Source organism: Passer domesticus, chromosome 5 (assembly GCF_036417665.1).
Source record: "Passer domesticus isolate bPasDom1 chromosome 5, bPasDom1.hap1, whole genome shotgun sequence".
Lineage (NCBI taxonomy): Eukaryota > Metazoa > Chordata > Aves > Passeriformes > Passeridae > Passer > Passer domesticus.
This window is the reverse complement of record NC_087478.1, coordinates 81,240,875-81,262,548: the sequence shown is the minus strand read 5'-3', so window position 1 is coordinate 81,262,548 and position 21,674 is coordinate 81,240,875. Positions and strand designations below refer to the sequence as shown.

At 42.5% G+C, this 21,674-nt stretch overlaps 1 protein-coding gene across 10 annotated transcripts in view; it reads right to left on the bottom strand.

Moving 5' to 3' along the window:
- The window catches only part of PDE3A (phosphodiesterase 3A), a 227,101-nt gene that overhangs the window by 69,281 nt on the left and 136,146 nt on the right, over positions 1-21,674 (bottom strand). For 7 of the 10 annotated variants that reach the window (XM_064421427.1, XM_064421429.1, XM_064421432.1 and 4 more), the window contains one exon: positions 11,288-11,338. In XM_064421427.1, coding sequence (XP_064277497.1) covers positions 11,288-11,338 — 51 coding nt within the window. The other 3 variants (XM_064421435.1, XM_064421430.1, XM_064421436.1) reach the window with 3 other exon arrangements.

Sequence of the window (21,674 nt, the reverse complement as noted above, 5' to 3'; positions counted from 1 at the left end):
GCATTTTAACAACTCCTATCTGGATGGAAACGAGCCAAAACCTACGGGGTGTTTTTGTCCAGGGGCGGTTTCTGTGATGAAAATGCAGCCACATCACAACCCCAGCAAAATCACCACCCTGAGACAGAGCTGTCTCAAAGGCAACGTTGATCCTTGAAGATTCTAATCATTGACTTCAGCTGTTCATCACTTTCACATCCCACAGAGTTGTAAGGAATAGAAAGCAGTACTGCAGCTTCTCTTGTCAGCTAAGCCCCCCTCCTATTCTGCATTTTAATGAAGAATTTAATCTAAAATAATTATTTGCAGATTGTTCACTCAACTCCAACTGTTAATTTAAAAGAAGCAAGCACATGAAGCCCTCCAGGAGTCCTAAAACACAATCTCAATATGCACAGAGTTATTATTTTTAGACACCTATAAAAATTCGTCCATGGTAATATGACACAAAAGCTTATTGCCATTCCACATTTCTGTTCATATCCATCACCTAACTTGGAAGATTCAGGTTCCCCCTATCCTGGAAAGCTGAAAATGCTGAATGTGTGGGGTTTGTTCTGAAGCCAAGGGCATGTATATGAGACCAGCATATAAACTTTCACAACTGTACATGACAGAAAATCTGATTTTTTTTTTCCTCAGATACCAGAATAGATAGTATTAACAATGATATTTTCCTCATTTTTAGAGAAGTGAGCTCTTGTGCTTCAGAAGCAAAGTTACTGGAAACAGAAAGGCTACCTGGATTTCTACCAAAGTACTATCCATGTAGCCTGAGAAGGGATTACATGTTTTAAATCACTACCTTGGTAGCTGATTTTTAATATAGCCCCAACTCTGTTTGGAAAGATTTTTTCCTGGCTTCACTTTTCCATCTAAAGCTTTTTTTGCCTCCTCATGAATTTTGTGTGTTTGTGAGGGGAGGTGCAGGGGGAAAACAAAGAGTATCTCCAAGGATGAAGGCTCCATAACCTCTTCATGTGATCAGTGCTTGGTCACCCTTAGTTTAAACAAGTTCCTGCCTATTTTTAAACAAGAATTCCTGTATTTTTAGCTTGTACCCATTGGTTCATATCCAGTGGCACCCCTGAAAAGAGTCTGGCTCCATCTCCTTCACTCTCTCTCACACCAGTATTCACACACATTCACAAGATCCTCTTGAGCCTTCTCTTTTCAAGGCTGAACAGTCCCAGCTCTCTCAGCCTCTCCTCACAGCACAGATGCTCCAGCCCCTTCATCACTTCTGTGCTCCTATTTTGGACACCCTGCAGTATTTCTGAGTCTTGTTCTGCAGAGCACACAGCTGAGCCCAGCACTCCAGATGTGCCTCACTGGTGCTGAGCTGGACCACAGGATCCCCTCCCTCAGCCTGCTGGCAATTCCCAGTGCAGCCCAGCACGAAGCTGGTGGCTTTCTTTGCCATGAGGACACGCTTGGTGTCCACCAGGACCCCCAAGGTACTGCCAAGCTGCTCCCCAAGCAGTAAGCCCCTTGTCTCCTGAGGTTGGGAGGACTTTCTCCCCCTGTGCTGGGCTCAGGTTCCTGTTGGTCCCCTTCTCCAGCTGTCCCTCTGAATGGCAGCACCACCACCCCTGTGGCAGCCCTGGTCCTGTATCACCTGCACATTTCCTAAGGGTGCAGTCTGTCCAGCATCCAGGTTATTAACAAAGACACCTTTCTCATGCTTAATGTTGGGAGTTTTTGTACTTTTTTTGCTGTTCCCCAATTGATGCCTCTATCTCTCTCTAAGGGATTGTCTATTCACCATAACCAGTAGCTCTTCTGGTCCTGCATAAAGACCAGCAACTTAATAATTATGAACTCCAGAGTCAATACCTTATAATCTCCAGCCTTCCTTTATGGACTGTGAGAATTCATACTGCTCCTGTCACATTCAAGGTTATTCAGGAATTGAAAATGGAGCAATGCAGAGCCATTACACAACAAACCTTTGATCTCTAAAATCCAACCTGACATGAAATTTTCTTTTTTATGACTTGACTTTAAGATTTACTCCAGCTCTAGCTTATTCAAAAATCTCAGGAGGCTGCTCCAATAACTCATTTTGAAATTTTGAGCACTGATCCGTCAGACACAGAACAAAATTATAGCTTACTACTGAAGTCAAGAAAAAGAACATCTGCTGTTGAGAGCAGAGCTGATCAGCTGTGAGCCTTTCCACTGGGGAACTCATAAAATGAGCTACTAGAGAATTCAGCATGTTTTCTTGCAAGGAAGGAACAATAGGAAATACTTTCACTTACTTATTCTTTAAAAGTATCCCAGAGAGCAGCAGTTAAAGCATACACATCTGCCCCAGTATGGACACACAACTCAGGGGACAAAAAAAACCCCCAAAACAAACCAGTAGTAATAAAAATGCTTTTAAAATGAAGTTTCCTTTATAGAGGGAAATCAGCCAGTTCATTTTGTCCTCATCAACGAAGACATCTTCCAACAACAATGGCATTGTGGAACTCAGTAAGGAAAGTTAGGGCAGCCCACATCCCCCAGAGATGCCACTATTAACATGCCAGTGGAAGCACCCTGGCTGAAAACTAGGAATAAGCCCTGCTCAGTAAAAAATTAAATACATTAATCACATTCATTCCATAATTGGGTTCATCTCTGAATAGAGGAAGCTAAAATTTTGCAAAGATTGTGTTAAAAAGTGTGCTTGGGAAGGTGACAAATACCTGGAAGGCACATATGCAGTAAGTGAAATTTAAGGTGTTATTGGAAATGAAAAGAACACCTGGTGGCAGGACTCTCAGCTCTGCATAGCTGTCAGGAGCTAAAATGTAGTCTTCTACAATCATAAAAGCCCCAGTGCTACCTAATTTTAATGTGGGATGTGGTTTTTTTTTCATTACAAAGCATCTGACTGTATCAGTCATTATTAATTTAGCCATCCCTCTCTTCCTAAGACCCTGTTTGCAGTTGCTTAGAACTTTTTCAAAACTGAACTTACAAAACTCCCACAAACCCAAACCAACATAAAAACTCCAACCCCCTAAAAAAGCACATGAACAAAATCTCTTAACCTGAAGACCTTAAGAGTCTAAATTTATAAAAGGCAACTGGGAAATGTAAGCTTTAGTCAGAAAATCACACCATTTAAAAATCAGGGTTCTGGAAACAAATGAGTTAACAAAATTATGAGAACTGATGGAAAGAGAGAAAAATACAGGCAGATTAAGGAGTGTTTCAGGAGTCTGATCACCCCAGATAGAAAAAAAAAATCTCCTTCCTCCGCTCTGAATGATGATAGCTCACAATCCCATCTTCTCAATGCAATTGCTGCAGGCAATCCATATCTGCACCACACCAGTGGACATGCACACCCCAGCCTGAGGAAAAGCTTGGGGAAAAAAGAAGGGGAAAAAAAAAAGGGGGGGGGGAAAGGACAATTATCAGCTTCTGCCACTATCTCTGCTTTTCAAAATAGAGACAAATGGCACCATGCCAAACTTTTTGTACTCCTACTATGCTGCTTCTTCAAGGAGTCATTTCACCAGCATATATTTCCCACTCCTGTGTGCATTTCAGTGCTAATTCCTTTCCCAAACTGAACTGATCTGCAGCATGGCTATGATCCCACAAACTGCAACCTTCCTGAACTGGAACTTGCTGACTGAATGAAGTAAAGTACAGTCTGAGTGTTGTGTGCAAGCTTTTCTGTCCCATAGCTGGACTTGCACTGCAAACCTGGGAGGAATAAAGGTGGAGAAGAGTTTTGAAGAAGAATGGCAACATTTGTGGAAATCTGTGTTCAGCTCCTGCTTAGGCATGAAGAGCAGTGACATGACAGAGTAGAAGTCATTACCGAGCTTCCAATCCACTCCTGTCCCTCTGCCAGTCGTTTTCAGACAGAGAATTTGAGAGCAGAGAGGATTCTAGGGTGGCTGACAGCATTTCAAAGGTTTTTCCCCACCCTAGGGGTGAGTGATGGATGTGGAAGGTTGCAGGAGGTTTGCCCACATCATCTGGGTCACAAGTGCCAGTGTGGCAGGTCCTGTCTTACCTCAGAGCAGCAGGGAGAAAGCCTGCAGGACAAAAAGAAATGGTCCCACAGTCCCAGAGAGTGTCTGTGCCTCAACTCCTCACTCCAAGAGAAGCAGGGACAAATCTGAGGCAGATTATTTCTGTGAGATCACTTTCTGCCCGGCATCACTCATCTGCTGCGTTAGAAAGGAGGAATTTCCTAGGTGATTCCTTAATCCCAGGCTCAGCTTTCTGCACCTTTCCTGCTGTGCAAAAGCAGCTCTCCTCCCCCAGCTCCATATTCCAATGAACCCACAACCCTGCCATGGGGCCTCTTTCTCATAACATCCCAAACCCTGCAAATCTCTGCTCTGCCATAAAGCTTTGGAAGCCTGTCTGCTGAATGAAAGGATAATGTCAGGTTTTATTAACAGTGAAGAACTGTGGAGACCCACCGAAACATTCTTAACAGGAAACCTTATTTTTTTTTAAATTGTAAACTGTTTTCAGGTAAATCAGAAGGGGTTTGGTTAGGCACAGGGATCACTGCAGTGACGTGTCCCAGCAGGACCCTGCTTTGTATTGAGTGAATATATGGAGGCTGCATGATGTAATGCCATATGAAACCCAGAAAATCCCTTGGTTTATCATTTTGCAGTTATGACTCAGGATGAGTTCATTTGCTGCTGAGCACCGTTCCACAAACCCTGTGGAAGTTTGTCCCATCCACCACACCAATGGTCAGGAACAGGATATTGCACTGTGCCTGCACACTGCCTGAGGCACAGCTGTGCTGTAAATCACTGGCAGGTGAGAGAAGCATCCCTTCATGGGATTCACACCAACCCATCCCAATCTCAGCCTACAGAAAGCACTGCCACTGCTCAACACTGCTGTAAGCAGAAATTCCTACCCAAAAAAATATTACTGCTTTTATTGAACTGCATAGTACATTCCTTTCAACTATCCACAGCTAAATATATATATATAAATATATTTTAAAAACCATAAAGTATATAAATCCCTATAGTAACTATTGGTCATGTTCTTACATCATTGTGGAAATCTAGGTTGTGTTTTTAAGTTCACAATCACCAATGAAACAATTAGAAGTTTCCATCATGGGATAATGTGGGAAGATTTTTTTCTGTCTTAGGACATGCATCAAAACCAACTCATGCTCAAATGCTACAGCTCATGAAATTTATGGGGAATTTCAGGTAGGTGGAAATACTCAACAGCATTACAGCAAATATTTAACACCTCTGGCTCTCACAACATTTTAAATCCATATCCATTCAGTGAAAGCATTCTCAGTTGCAGTTCTCAGGAACAAAAAAATTAGGATTTTTATTCCTGAAAACAAGATCCTCAGGCACATACAACAAAATAAACCAACAGAGAATTACTCCCCAAACCCCTGTACTGAAACTTCAGGGAGGCTTTCAAGCAATCTGAACAGCTGGATGGGCAAGAAAGAAAAGCACTCACAAATTCTTTCCTTATATAAAGTTAATTCCTTCTGAAATTATTGACAAAGCCATTCAAGATTAAAGAACTAAGAAATATTACAGTTTGTTAAATAGAGGCCAATAGATGATATTTAGTTTATCACTGTTTAGCTTAAATTTACCCATGCAATACACCCCCAGGATAAAGATGTATCTTCCACATATAAAAATGAACAGGAAGATCAGACATTTTTCATCAACCATACCCAAAGAGATCTAATTCAGGGTTCCCAGTTAAATCTACTTTCCTCACTCTTTCACACCCATAAAATACAAAACAATGAGCGGAAAATTCCTTTGTCATACCAGAGCCTGGAAACCATGGAGACCTCTGTGATGTAGTGTCTGAGAGCATAAACAATGCTCAAAAGATCAAAAATAAAATTATATAACAACATAGTTCAAAAAAAAAAAACCCCAAACCAACAACCTCCAACTGTATTGTCTATAGACATAACAAAAACTCTTGGTTTTTCTCCACCCTTACTTCTCAGGCTGCTCATCCTTGCCTAAACAGTTCTGTGTGCCATTTGATTTCATGCAGAGTATGCAAGATGAGGAATAAAAATTACTCTATGACTTAGAAAACCCAGAAAATCTGTTCAAATAGAGTATAAAACTTACTGTGGACTTACAGCTTCCACTTTCTTAAAAGTCACACCTGCCACACATCGCTTTACACAAGGAACAAGATCAAGCCAAATACCCCACTTTCGCAGTTTAATTTTATTTCCTTTCTTTAGGTTTTTTGTTTGGTTTTTGTTTTAATTTTAGGTGGCAAAAAGCCCATTTGGAGAGGTTTTGTTATTTGTTAACACAAATATCTTTTATCTTACTCTGAGTAGAGAAGCAACCTACAATGGCACTGCTTACCTGTCAAAGCATAAAATCATTTTGTCAAGGTCAGCTGTAAGAACACTGTAAGAGACTGCATCCCTTCAAGGACTAAAGAATGGATTTGCACCAAAAGGCAGAGAGATTATTTTTATACAATAATTTGTGAACAGGGTCAGCCTAAAACATTGAGGATTGCATCTTTGGGGTTGTCATCTTGCACAGTGACTGCATTTTCCTTCAGCCAGCCCTCACAGACTCACACCATGCTCAAGTAAACTGTATTTACGTGCATCACCTTCTGAGTCTCACTGTCCCAGACTGGCAGATGGGTCAGGGAAATTTACCTTTCCTCTTCTGAAACCCTGCAGAGGGCTTGAGGGACTGATGGTGGAACTGATGCCCAGCTCAATGCAGCCAAGCACACCCAACACCTAAGTGAGAAATACTTCTTTTTCCCACATACTGTGCTACAATGGGATGTATGATGTAATGCAACATTAGGGTTAGAGTGATTCGAAGGAAATGCTGGAAAAGTAAGGCTGAAAAACAGCTTTCCTTTGAAACAACTTTAGTGTCTCTGCATCTTAACAGAAACGACATCACAAATTATTCCCTTCCTACAAGAACATTTATTCATACTTTTTTCCTGGGAAATTTATGCAAATATAAGAATACTGGACTGATCTGGATCAATGAAATTCCTTTCAGTACAATAAAACTGTATTAATCAACAATGCCTTATTATTTTATTGTGAATAATAATGTGACAGTATGGGTTTGTTTTTTTGTTTTTTTGACAACTAATATGTCTGAGATCTCTAAAGGTTCCAAGTGGCATGATTTATCTTTAAACATAAAATATGGTATGTAATTTACTCTGCCCTTCTCCCTCTTAAAAAAATGCATAGGAGGATGCTTCTCAAAAACTGGGATGCATTTCTGTTTTTCTTCCTGTGAGAGAACTGTCTCTTTTCTACAGATAAAGACTACCATTCATAGTCAACTGTTTTATAAATGGAAAACTGACAGGGAATTATGATTGAGAGTGGAGCTGTTAGCTCACCAATATTCTTTCTGCAATTATTTCTTTTATTATTTGTACATCCCAAGCAAAGTATTGAAAAAATAATCAGAGAATCTTGGAGTGCCTGGAGCAAGAAGTAGGAAATACACTAATCACACTGCCATTCATCACATCTCAGTCCTGCTTCTGGTGACAGTATTTGATTTTCCCAGCAGATGTTCACATATGTTCTGTTTGCATCTGCTTTGCTCTTATCTTGGTTAGCACACTTGGAAGGACACATCAACCAAGAGGACACTGAGAACGCTGAGGTGCTGCCAGTGCCTCAGTGACTTCACACACACACATGTATGTAAGACATGAAACACAAAAAAGTCATGCACCAACCCATCAACAGACTACAATTTCCCTCAGCCACTCAGTTTAAAGTAGTTTTTAATACTCAGTTTAAAATACTCCTGAAGCCTTTAGAAAAGTCTCCTTTGTGAGACAACAGGGAGACTTTTTAGGTTAAATACCTCTGCATTAGTGGGCTGCCACCCATGGCATCTCCACCTCCACAAGCACAATCAGCTTTACCAGCGCTTTGCAGCACTCATCTTGGGAAGGACAAACAACGAGCAGCTGGCTCTCCCTGTGTTCACAGAACCCCTAGAGCCCCATCAGGTCACTGTCATTCTCTTTCCAGAGGCACTGAGGGCACACTGAGACACGACAGATTCCCAGAGCACAGTACCTGGTCCCCAGCGGGAATGGACTCCCACCTGCGCTTCAGCAAGTACAGAGATTTCCGGCTCATCGTCCTCAATCTGCTCTAGAGGCTTTGCCAGACTTGACAAAAAAAAAAGGCTTCTGTCCCAAACCAGTGGCAAGAACCTTAATTCTGACTCCTGCTCTTCATGGCAGGCGGCAGAGCTCCCCGAAGCACGCGAGTTTTTGTGAGCTGCAAGGTGGAAGATGCTCAGAGCCCAGCTTGTGCTGCTCCTCTAAAGCATCTGTGTCCCTGCAGAGGCACAGCAAGAGGCTGAGGCAGCCAGCAGCTCAGCTTCCAGCCACGAGCCACCTCGCAGGAAGGAGCCTGGAGTAGGTAGACAACACCAGACGCACTCAATCTGAAAATAGCTGTTGCTTAGGAACTGCAGGGGTAAAAACGCAGCACCTCGGATGTATAATTGAGAGCTTTTGTAGTTAAAGAGAATTAAAAAGGCTGGACCTGTGCTTCTCTCTCCATCATCGTGCTTCTACAGAGCTGGATTGCTCGATTTCACTGGCTCTGGGGCTACGCCTACGTCTCCAGCAAGCCAAACAAGTCTTGATGACAGAGAAACAAATGACTCCCACACAGCCAGGAGCCCTCGTCAGAACGGGTGCACAGAGCGTGCCCTGGTCCCACCTGAAAGATCCTGGCACTATCAACTACTGTGTTCCAGTAGGATGATTAAAAGACAATTTGCATATTTTTTTCTGCAGAGCAATACTATTCCAAGGATGAATTCTGCTAGTGACACTGTCTCGTGGCACGTGCCAACATTACTAACATGTATGGATACTCTCCCCTCATGTGACGTCGTTCTACAGATTGCATAGAGAGAAATTTCCTTAGGTGGATTAAATATTCCTAAAACACGTCAAAATTTCTTTAATTTGGAACTCAATTTTGAAGTTTCATGCCTGAATTCTTAATTCCAACATGTATTAATAATTAAAATTAAGCATGAAATGTAATGAAATTCATTTTGCACTTCCTGCTTCATTTCAAATCCATAAATTCCCAGCATGAAGCAGTGCTGTCTTCAGGGATGAAAAAAGAAAGGAAGAAAAAAAAGAACAAGTATGTAGCCAGGAACTCCCTGCTCTTTGTAAGGCAACCTATAATTCCATCTAATTAGAGCAGACTTAATAGTATAATTATTCTAAAAGAAAAGGAATCCTACAACATACATACACATACATGTGGGCAGTCTCAAAAAGGGAACTGCACTGATGGTCATGCTAGAAGCCACCAGCAAGTTAAATATTGTAAAGACAGCTTTTTACTTGTGCCATTAACATTCTATTGAATTGCAGATGCTTATCACGAGACAAACTGCTGCAAACAGAAATTCCCGTGGGCCTCAGTGCATTTCATTTGAGATCCATCTCTACCTGGAACTGCAGCACTTTGCATTTCACTCCTACGTGCAGAAAAGGAACATGTTTTCCAAGTGGGCCATTAAGGAGGATGACATGCACTGTAGTAGCTTCCCCTCATGTTTCAACACATGCCATAGAAAACCTACTAGCTCTTAAAAAAAAATCCCCTTCACTGAATCAGAGCTTTTTAAATGAGTCTTGATGGAATAACTTCAGGAATTCATACGTGGATTTTAGTTTTACATTATGGCAAACCAGTGATTCCACTTCCCTTTTATCTTTCCTGGATTTTAAGGTATTTAAGTATACTTAGAGCATCACTCACCTTAATTTTTCAGCAAGATCTTGTTTTTTTACAACAGGTGCATTTTTTAAAGGACACAAACTGGCAACAATGTAAGTGAATCACAAAAGGATAAAAAAAGGTTTTTTCTATTCTCCAATAATCAGAACTTCTTTAATTTCTCCTAACCTTTCAAGTTTCTATCTAGAAGATTTTCAGAGATATGTAAAAGAGAGAATGTAAAGCTACAGTGGAATAACTGAGGCATGTTTTCTTCTCCCTAACAAAACTTTTCTTCCTTATTTTTTTGTGTCTGGGCACAGGATAGCACACAGTAATCAGAAAGGCTGTCTTCATCAGGAACTGTAGTGAGAGAACAAGGGGGAATGCCTTCCAACTGACAGAGAGTGGGTCTAGATTAAACATTAGGTAGAAATTATTTTTTGTATGGGTGGTGATGCCCTGGCACAGGTGCCCAGAGCAGCTGTGGCTGCCCCTGGATCCCTGGCAGTGCCCAAGGCCAGGTTGGACAGGGCTCTATCTACAAGGACAAAGTGGATATCCTTGTCCAACCTGTTCTTAACCTTGTCCAGGCTGGACAAGGATATCCACTTTATCCTGGGACAGTGGGAGGTGTTCCTGCCATGGCAAGGGTTGGAACAGGGTGATCTTCAAGGTCCCTTCCAACCCAAACTGTCCTATGATTCTACAGTTTTCTTTTCCTACCTTATCATAGATCCTTTATGACACCTCTGGACTGTCATTTATACCAAGTATCCTTTGAAAATCCTTCACCTGAAGTAAAACCCAGTACAAAAGGCTGGAGCTCTAATAATGCATTAATGTTCTTTCAACACTAGATGGGAAAAGCTATTTTACCCAAGCAGGAAAATTTCTGAACACCAATACTGGTCATGATGTCGTGTTTGTAGCAATTGTAATAGGTAATTACAAGAGACAGTTACTATAGATAATTTGAAATGGACTGTGATCCCATTAACACTACTGGCATAATTTCCTTCCAGTGACAGGTCAAGGCAAAGCAGTGGCTCCTCTGCACCTCCCCATACAGTTCTAACACCTGGGTCAATAATGAAAGGATTCATGGTGAGAGAGCCATCTAAGTTTTACAAGTTTTTCAGGTTAAAAAAAAAAAAACAACAAAAACAAACCACCAAACAAAACATACCCACACTGTTTGAAATTGCATTGCTTTGATGTCCTGATGGAGACAGCTGAGTAAGAAACGTTTTCTCCATACATCCAATCCATCCTTCTGCTACTGAAAAAAACCTTTCTGTTGGATGACTCAGCTCTGTCTGGATCAACTGCTTGAATTACAGCTCAAAAATTAAATTAATGAAAGCTGTCATGGTTTTATGCCTTTTCCCATTGCTCCCAACCTTGCAAACATTAACGAAATTAACAACTTCGCCAAACTCAGATGGAAAACTTGCTTGAATGCCTCAAATGTAGCAAAAGCCAAAATCAAACACAAAATACTGAGGAACTGACCTGTGAGCCTCTGGGTCCTCGTTTGTGATCCCATTCAGAATGCCCCATGAGCTGCAAAACAAAGAAAAGCAGAGGTAAGTGATAAATTGCACTCATTAGTTTTAATTGAAACACTCATGCTTTTATATGCACTACACATTTTTTCTTGGAAATAAACAGGTTTGCTTTTATGATTTATCTAACACAGCTTTTAGCTTCACAATAAAGCCATGGAACATTGTACCTCTGCATTCAGAACCCAAACACATCTGGCATCACAGCTCTGCTCGTGCCAATAAAATTCCCACTGCCATAGATTCAGCTTCAGCCAAATGTTTAATACTGATCTGGCAAAAGGAAAGCTGATACATCAGCAAGGAGATTACCAAAACCAGGGCACATTTGATTAATCAGCAATGTACATTTTGTATCAGCCATGATAGTTAGCAACAGCTTTAAACCTGTTTCATCATTAAATTACGGGGTTTTTTGTACATCTGCTCAGGGATTTCTTCTGGGCATTGTTTGCTCCTACACACAGAAGCATTGCTTAATTCAAATATAAAATAATAAAAATATGTGAATGAAACAGAGGAGAGTTAATGTGACATGTACTGACTTACAGCCATGAACATTTTCTTGCTCATTTTTCCCAACATTCTTTCCCAAAGGAAATGCCTTCTCCCAGTTCAGAGGTAGGCAAGGAGATTTACAACCCACACTTATGGCAGAACATGCTTTCAAAACACTCATCCCAGGACAAGAGGTTAAAACTACTTTGCAAAATCAGGAAAGCCAAATGCATCTTCTATGATGAGATTTTTTTCATCTTCTCCATTAACTTTTCCTGCTTATCCTTTTCTTTCCCAAGTGCTCCTTCTTTTTAAGTTAACCAATATTATGGATATACTAAGGAAATTTTATAAATTTATAGTTATGTTCCCCCACTTTTACATTGTTCTCAGGAGATAGCTGGGGCATGTAACAAAGTCAGCTCATTACTACAGCAACACCTGACCTCCAAACAAGATGTCAGAAAACAATCTTCACCACTAGACAGCAAAGAGTCAATAAACAAAACTTTAAGAGAGGCCAAAGAGTTAAAAAGCAGAACATCCATTGTGTAGATGAGCACATAGTAGAGAAAATCCTCTGCTCCCAGAGCTGGGTTTATTTGCTCTGTTCGGTATTCTGTTGGAATTTTTGATAAAGTTTTAATAAACCTTATCAAAATTTTTGAAAGTAAATATAATTTCTCACAATAGCTCACTGAAAAGTGAAAGGTTGCTTTCCTGCTGCCACCAAAAATGTGAGGTGCAGTCACAGCCAGGCCTGGAATTACTGTTGGGATATGTATACGTAGGGATGCTCCCAGTGCAGCCAGTCCCAGGAAAGCCAGGGTGGTTACCTGTGATCACCACTAAATCAAGTTCTCTTAAACATTCCTTCACCTCTAGGCACAGTTTGCCCATCCTGATCCCTATTCCTGCCTGGTGTTTCCCATCTCCACAGGGAGTTTTCAGCCCCACAGCCCCTGCCCTGCTGCACCACTGCTCCTCCTGCCCAGCCTGCAGGGAGCTTTTGTTTCCCACCTCTCATCCTGCCCCTCCACCACGTGTGGGCAATCCTGGGGGGCTGCACAGCCTGGATGCGGCTGCAGCGGCTAGTGCTGCAGTGAAATTGAGTCCAAAGGCTGTAATATCTCATCCTTGCTCCATTTCCCAGTGCCTAACTCTCAACACCACTCACAGAAGACAAAGCCACCAGTGAAGAAGTCCCAAATTCACTGGAACCAACAGAGAGAGCCCTTCCTTATTTTGTCTCCATTTTATAAGCAAACTCCTTATAGCAATTTACACAGCCCTTGTTCAATTTAATTTCTCTACAAGGATGCCTTGGTGGAATCAGCCACATTTGTATTTTTGCTGATAGATCAGTCGGCCCCAGCATGAACCAACACCCACACCACTGTTCTGTGCCTGGGTGTTCTGCTGAGTGGCATGGGCTGTGGCTGTCCCCAGCTAAAACACTGAGGCTGTTCTCAAGCATTATATCTAACTCATGACCTACGAAACCAACCTTCTCCTACTGTTGTTACAAAATCTTGGCTTTAAAATCTATTTCTCCCTTGTTAACTAAAAAGCCGTGCTCATCTCGTGCTAGAATGTTCTTGGCATGTGGTGGTCCCTACTAACACAGGAGTGAAGGAATGAAAAATGAAATTAAAAGGATACTGCACAAAAAGGCCTCAAGCTTTAAGACAGAAAGAATAAAACCCGAGAGGTTTTTTTTCATCTCTGCCAGGCCAGCATTCTGCACAGGGACAATTGCCTCAGTGTGACACCCTTTAGCTCAACAAGCCACACTCTGCTCAATAGCTTTTAAACCTGATTTTCTTTTCATGGACAAACAGTAAGTGCTGGAGCATGATACCTAGAAAAGGAGGAAAGAATGCCTGAACTATTCTGTGAGGTAGAAATCATGATTTCCACAAGCTGAATAGAAATGAGAAGTGAAGAAAACAGAATTAAAAGCAAAACAAAGCCCAAAAACAAACAAAAAACCCCCCACAAAAATAAAAAATCCAAACCAAACAACAAACCAACTACACTCAGAAAAAACAGAGTGTGTGCATAAATCCGCTTGAGTGAGTCAACCTTCTGAAATCATGGAAAAAGAAAATAATATACTGCTTAATTGGTGCATGCATGCAAACAGAGATACTGACATAAAAATGCATTTGGAAGTAGGGGGATTTATGTTTATCACTAACAGATGGGTTTGCTCCAGACCCCACCACCTCCTCTGAAAGTTCTCTGGAATCAATTTGGTCCAGACTGATGATAAACAGCCTCAGAGCATCAAATTTATTATTCTTACTGACCAGGCAACGAAGGCTACGTGTACCAGCAGCAGAAAAGGAGGGATAAAACTGAAATCAAACTCCCACACAGCTTATATGCATTCAGTCTCTGTTGGAAGAAAAGGAGCTACTTTACATTTCATCTGAAACTGTCCTGGAAACCCATCCCTGGCAGTTTTAATACGCACAGATGAAAGCAGCTTTCAGCAACAAGAACGAGCCTTGCATGTTCAGGAATGCACAAAGCCATGGCCTTTGCTAAAACCAGCTGGTTGGTGCTACCCTGAAAACTGACTGACAGCTCTCCAGGGGTAACATCCCCCATTGCAGCTGAGGGTGAGCACTGCCAGGGCAAGAGGAAGCAGAAAAGAATTGGGAAAAGACCCCAATACCAAAATCCCAGTCACAGACAGAAGAGGAGCAGTGAAAGGGCCTCATCTCCTTTTGGAGATGTAGGGTGGGGGACTGTGCTCTAAACCTCAGGTTTTTGCCATAAACACCATGAAGTTTCTCAGCTTGTGGTTTTAAAACTTATGTTCACTAATGCAGCAACACCTTCAGAGGAGTAGGGAATGGCACAAAGGACTGTCTACATTACATCAGATTTCTGAGATATCCATACAAAGCCATTTAAAAATTAGCATCTTCAGCCCTCGCCTCACTAAATGCAGCTCTTCTCCTATATGGTTATTTAATTAAAGCCCCAGCAAATGATTACATAAGGACTTCAACTTTCATTAAAATTCATAAACCGTGATTCTTAGCCTCCTTAGTATTAGAGAACTGCAGGAAAATGTGACCCACACAGATTGTAGAAGATCTAAGTAAATCTAAAAAAGACAGAAAGTAAAGTATGACAATTTAAACCTTTTCAGCTGTTTATAAATCCTGTTTTCCCTTATACAATCTTTTCTAGACCAGGGTTTTAATTTGGCACTCTTGAAACAGTAATACTGCAAACTATGCAATGGCTGGGGAAAAAAAAAGAGATAAAAAACCTCCAACAAAGCCAACCAGAAAGAACCAACCCCAAAAATGAGTCAGAGTAATAGAAAAGGCATAATCTTATTATAAGGACCTCCCCCACTGGGCACAAGTCAGGAAAAAAACCCAATATTTAAAATACAAGCAGTCCCATGTATATTCTTTGAAAAGGAAGGGAATCCTCAGCCGCAGAATGCAGCAGCATTTTGAAACCATATGGACTTATTAAAGCATTGTTTAAACTCAGCACAGTTTCATTAGAGGGAATGAGCAGATCCTTTCCTTGTAAGTATTAAAGAGGATCAATGAATTAATTACATTTAGTGTTTAATAAAACTCTTTAAAAATCCATTCAAAGTCTATTCTAATTCTCTTCAGATTATAGTCTATTACTCTGGAATTTTATTGTGACACATATTACACGTACACAACACTTTTACTGTTCTAAAAACAACCAGATGGTGATGACAAAAGTGAGCTACATCAGCCAGCAGTCACCAAAGACAGTAAATGGGATTCAAAAAGACTGAAAGAAGATCACACAGCCCAAATGCACGTGAGAACCTTGCCCCAGCTCACTAGCTCCTTCCCCTGGATTTTTAAGATTTAGACTGTGGCTGGATACCTCATTCTCATTATAGAGAACATAAAAGACTCCTGCTTTCTCTAGTGGAAGGTGGACACAAGGTAAAGCACAGGAATGTGAGAGAAATTGCTCCTCTGCTCCATCTGGGATTGGGAGCCAAGCAGTTGCATCCAACATTTCCCACTGAACTGGCTGTGATACACGAATAGGGCAGCCTGAGCTCTCCCAAACAGATGAGAACCTGCAAAAAGGCCTTTTTGCCACTCCTGCAAGGATTTAGCACATTTAGTAGTGGTAAAAATGAATTACCAATGAGATTACAAGAAGTTTGGGCTGGGTGGTAGCCAGCAGCTTTAAGAGTTGTTTATATTTGGCAATCAGCATTGAGAAGAGCAAGATAGGAGTACCCAATCGGGCTGGCACCTGGTTTCAACCTTCACCAAAATAGCAGAGCTTCTATTTAAACATGAGCATAACATCTCCCCTCTTTGGCAGAGATTTAGTTGAATGGGCATGTTGAGGATGTGAAACAGTGTCTCACTGTTGAGCTCTCTGACACTGCCTCCTTACAGCTTGTGCTGAATGGGGCACAGTATGATCCATATTTCTCTGAATGTGGGTATTAGCCTTGCTCCAGTCAGGATCATATTTCCACTGGTAATAAGAAACTGTTTGTTACCAGCATGTAGGCACAAAATGTTCCCGATAAGTTCTTTTTTGGGTAACAAAAAAAAAAAAAAAAAAAAAAAGGCAGAAATTATTTCCTTGATTACATATTAGAGGAAACATTTATTTTTACAAACACGCAGGAGTCAGGTCACACAGAAGCTAACAGGGTGTTTTTGCACATGCTATTTTGAGTAGGGTTCCTTCTATCCCATAGACTGTTCACTGCATTTTCATGGTAATCAAGATAAATGAGATTATTTACTGACTCGATTGATTTAGGGAGGGAATTTTGGTTGGGACACCATCAGCGGGAGTAGCTGAGCAGGCTGGAGCTGCTGAGATTCACCACTGCCAGATCCTGATAACACAACAGGGCTGCTCTGCCCACCTTCCCCACCAAATGGCAGAACTGCACCTTGCCCTGGGGCATCCCAGGTGCCAGAGATGCCCTCCTTGCTGTGTGCTGAGTGATCACACACAGGCACGTGCAGGCCATGACACACAGACAGCCAAGGCCTCCAGCATTTGGAAAAACAATCCCTTTTCCACGGCCCCTGGCCAGCTCCCAGGGCCAGCACAAAGCACAAGATGTCAGAGCTGCGCTGCTCAGCCAGATGTGTGAGCCGCGTGCTCGTGTCATCACAGCCACTGTGGAGAGGAAACTCTCCACCCAAATGCTCCCAACATCTTCTAGCCCTGCAAATCACCAGGGCCAGACTCAGTTCCAAGACTGGTTAAAAAAAAAACAAAAAAAAACCCACCCCAAACAAAATAATTCACCACAACAAACCAACCAAAGTAATAAATTGGGGGTGGGTGAGCATTTAAGAGCCATTCAGTTGCTTCCTAATAAAAGACATTGTTTCAAAGGTTTCTGGGCTGCTGGAAGCAGAGATAAGCTTTTTACACCACAGCAGAGGCATAAATGAAACCTGGAACTTGGCATGGCTTTGAACTGGAGGCAGGGTACCAACCTTGGTACCTTGCACCAAGGAGGTACAGTGATGGGTTTGAGGAGGAGCTGCAGGGAATGTCTTCTCTGCAGGCTCACACCCACATGGGGATGGTGTTATGTGCTCTGAAGCTGCCACTCCGGGGAAGCTGGAAGTGCTGGAGGGAGCTGCTGGAGGAGAAGCTGGCTGGGAGGCCAGGCAAGGAGCCAGAGCACTGCCGGAGGCTGCAGAGAGCACCTGGGCCAGGCGCTGGGACAGCGAGCGGGACAATGAGCCACCGCGGCAGCAGGACTGCAGAAAGCAAATCCTGCTGTGCCCGTGGGGCTGAGCAGAGCCCCACGGGCACAGCAGCACAGGGGACAGGCCAAAAGGCAGCAGCACAGGGGACAGGCCAAAAGGCAGCAGCAGTGACTGTCCCTCAGGAACGGCGAGCAAACCGCCCCGAGCGCTTCAGCAGGGACTCAGCTCCGGGGAAATGAGCTCATCCTGGCACTGGGAGACACAGCAGGAGCCTGCATTTTGGGGGAGGTTCTCATGGCAGCAAGCGACCTTTTTATTTCCAGAAATTTTTTTTATTTCAATAAACTGCAGCTGACTTCTGCAGGGAAGAAGGATGCAGGGATGCTGGCTGCCTCACAGGGTGGGTGAAGGACACAGATGTGTGACACAGAGATGGGTGACACAGCAGTGGGCTCAGCTGTGCCCCTTGCTCCACAGCACCCCTGAAAATGAGCAGGTTTCACTTCAGAGAATGTGAAGCTGCTGGAAAGTTAAAAAAAAATAAAAATTAAACTAAACGTAGGTGGGAAAAAGAAAAGGCACAGGAATATCCACCTCCACACCCTGTATCTGGTTTTATACAAATTTTTGTCACAACTGCTTAAACAGATGACAGTAGTAAAACAAATCCATGCGTGTTTCCATTATTTTCACTCCTACCACCGAATTTCTCAGGTCTCTATTAATCCTTCACACATCAAGGAGGATTTTAAACAACAGGTTTGGGAGGCTGAGCTGTAGTAAAATAGAGAAAAGACCTGATTTTGAGGGGAGTAGGGGGTGGAAGGGAGGAGGTGGTGGTGGTTTTTGCCCCTTTTTTATTTTGTTTTTTTGGAAGCAATTCTTATTCTTCAGTGATCCTCAATGATGGATTCCCCTCAAAGAGTTACTTGCAGATGTACTGCAGATTTTTTAACACAGGCTTCCTAAATTAATGATCTTAATCTGGATATTTCATTTCAGAAAAAATGAGCAAAACAATTAAAATCATCATAAGTAGATTTCTTATCCCCTTGAACTGATCTGGTAGATAAATAATAGGCATATTGATCTAGTGGACTAGTAATCCACAAGTAAAAGTGTTCACTGAATAGTCCATATATTTTTCATATACGAAAAACTTTCCCACTTTCCCATTCTGAGCACAGTCATGAAAACCAAAGCCTTAGAGAAGAATGTGGTGAGATAAAAGCTGTGGGCACAGCTACTCTGATACCCTCCCAGCTTAGCCACAGAGATAATTTACCAACAGTCACTTAGAGAAGAAGATTCCTCTGTATGGGAATGCCAGGGCAACACAGCAACGTCAAGTGCTAAACTTAACAGCAGGTTAACAAAAGAACAAAAGCATATTGATAAAAAGCAGAAGAATTACTATTTAATTGTTGCTCGCTATTCACAGTACACACATGAAGTTCCTGGAACTCTCAGCTACCCAGTCAAGTCCATTCTGGTGCAATTAAGTTCCTAGAAAAGTCAGAAAGCTTATTTACTTTTTTGTTTTCCCCCGATTGGGAATCATTCACTGTGCATTAAGAGTCCCAATCACAATACCAAGCCTGTCACAAGTTTGATAATTAGACAGCAGACAGAGTTAGAAAAGTCTGAAATCATGCTGAGGTACCTGAAATCCTTTTTTCTTTTGTTAAAGAGTCTAAAGATTTCTACTGAACAATTTGCTCTGAAATGTATGTTCCCAATGCTATTTTCTCTTTAGTGCATAGCTTTTCTCTCACTTTCCATCTTTTCAGAGATCCTGGTGGCACAAAGGCTTCATATGCACTTGGTGCTGCTGACACAGACCTCCAAGGTGAGGTGTGCCCTTTGAGGCCAGTTACCAGTGCACAGAGGTCTCTGCTTCCACAGAAATGCCCTGAAGATAGAGGGAATGTCTTTTTGCACAGCAATTAAAACCCACTGGAAAAGCAGGTAAAGGTTTTCAGGGATTTTTCAGTCAGGCTCTGATTTCAGGTGGATCACCCTCAATATGAACACATAGCTCATATGGGAGGCAAATCAGCCCAATGAGTTTAGCAAGTGCATTCATCAAATAGCTGACCATTCTCTGGTAGTTTGTATAAAAATGGGAATTTTCCAACTCGATTCCCAGTGGATAAGTGTCTACCTCACAGGAAAAAAACCAACCCAAAGAAAACCTCAAACCATCACAAACTGACATCCTTACTGGCAGTCTCAGCAGAAAAAAGCCCTTAGGACTGAGTAAGCATGGAGGTTTCACCAGACATTCAACCTTTGGAAGTGGTTGCAGTTCCAGCAAGGGCAGTGAGCCACTGCAGCAGGGACAGGGACATGTGTGACTCGTGGGTGTCACCTCTGCACTGCCCTGTGCACACAGGGTGGCATTTTGTCACGGCTGCCAGCTCCAAACCCTCAGCAGAGCAGAGGAGAAGGGGCAGAGCCTGAGAGAGGAAACATCCTAACTCCAAATCCTTGGTCAGAGATACCAAAGGTGGCAGTGCCACTGTGCCCCAAATCTGGGAATTCTGTAGGCAGCAAATCCAGCAGCCTGACCAAACCAGATCTCTTGTGATACCACGAGCATTCCCCAAAAAGAAAAAAAAAACCCCAAACCTTGCTTATGGTAATATGGCAACTTAGTGTCCATCTGGTGTGAAACACAAAACAGGGTGACTACAGGAATTGGTCCCTGGTGAGGCTAAAATACAGTGAGGCAGAAAGCCAGCCATGTAACACAGCTCCAGCAGCTCCTTTTACTGAAACATTAACTTTAAGGGTTGCACTGAGGAATACCTGCAATGAGGCAATGAAAATGTTAAGATAAGGAGAATTTGGCCTCTCACAAAGCAGACTGCCCCACACAGCCTCCTCCCACTCTGAGAGCAGCCCTGAGTCTGGGCAGGTGAAGCCTCAGCTTCCACGGTTGGCCTGGAAAAGAAAAAAGCATTGCTCTGCCAAGGCTTGTTCAGCCTGACACCCACACAACCGAGCACTGCTTTCATTAACACCCCATTTTCCTGGTCCTGAGGCTTCACAAAGCAGAAGAATAGCACTGATATTTCAACAGCTAGATCCCAGCTAGAAAACATTCTAAAATTACACCGTAGAGTCTGGTAGCTTACTAAAAAACCTCAATGTCAAAACTCAAAGTACATTCAGTTTAAACACACCCTTGGGGGGATTTTATACTAACTACTTTCTATTTCAGACTATTCACTTTTAGCTCAACCAGCGATGCTTCATCACTCATCCAGGAAAACTCCCCTCTCTGCCACCCAATCTCAATCAACCTGCCAAATTAATTATCACCCTGCATTTGGCTATTGCTAAGAGGGGGGAAAAAAGCAAATAGATGAACGTAGCAGTGACCCGAGCAGAAATGGATCCTCTGAAACGGAACTAATTAAATCAGCTCAGTGATCTTCTTCCAGCACGACACATTTCACCCACTCCATCCCCAAGCAGCCCAGCTCTCCCATCTCCTCCAGCTGTCCTCGGCAGGGAGCTCACATGGGGCTCAGATCCCTCTCCAGCAGCAAACCAGGGATCTTTTCTACTCATCCTTGCAGCTGCATGATTTAAAATAAAGGAAAAAAAGCCAACTGCCACACAGAAAATTCACAAGAATCTCCCACTGACATTTCCATGCAGATTCCTGGCCACAGAATATGTGTTTCAGCCAGACAGCAGTAGGATTTGATTACCTACCTCAGATTTATGGGACCACAGGCACCAGAACTTTGGTTCTCCGTTGGCTCTATGGAATGAGCAGAGCTCAGAGCACTGGCAGAGCAGGGCTTTGCTTTTGACACCCCAGGTGAGGCCTTACAGCAGAGCTGTCAGGACTAACACCCAGAGAAGTGCAGAATTTGTGGGTTTTAGATCAATGCCATGAGTCAGACACCAAACCTTGTGCTAAGTGCATTCCCAGCCTAGCAAGTCCCTGTGCATGTGTGGCCACAGCATTTCTGACCCTGCTGACCCTAAAGAGCCTAGCTCAAGGAAACACACACATTTTAGGCTCTCCCACCCTACAATTTTAAGTGACAGTCCAGTTGTAATGCATGCACAAACACCTTTGGGATAAATCTCCCT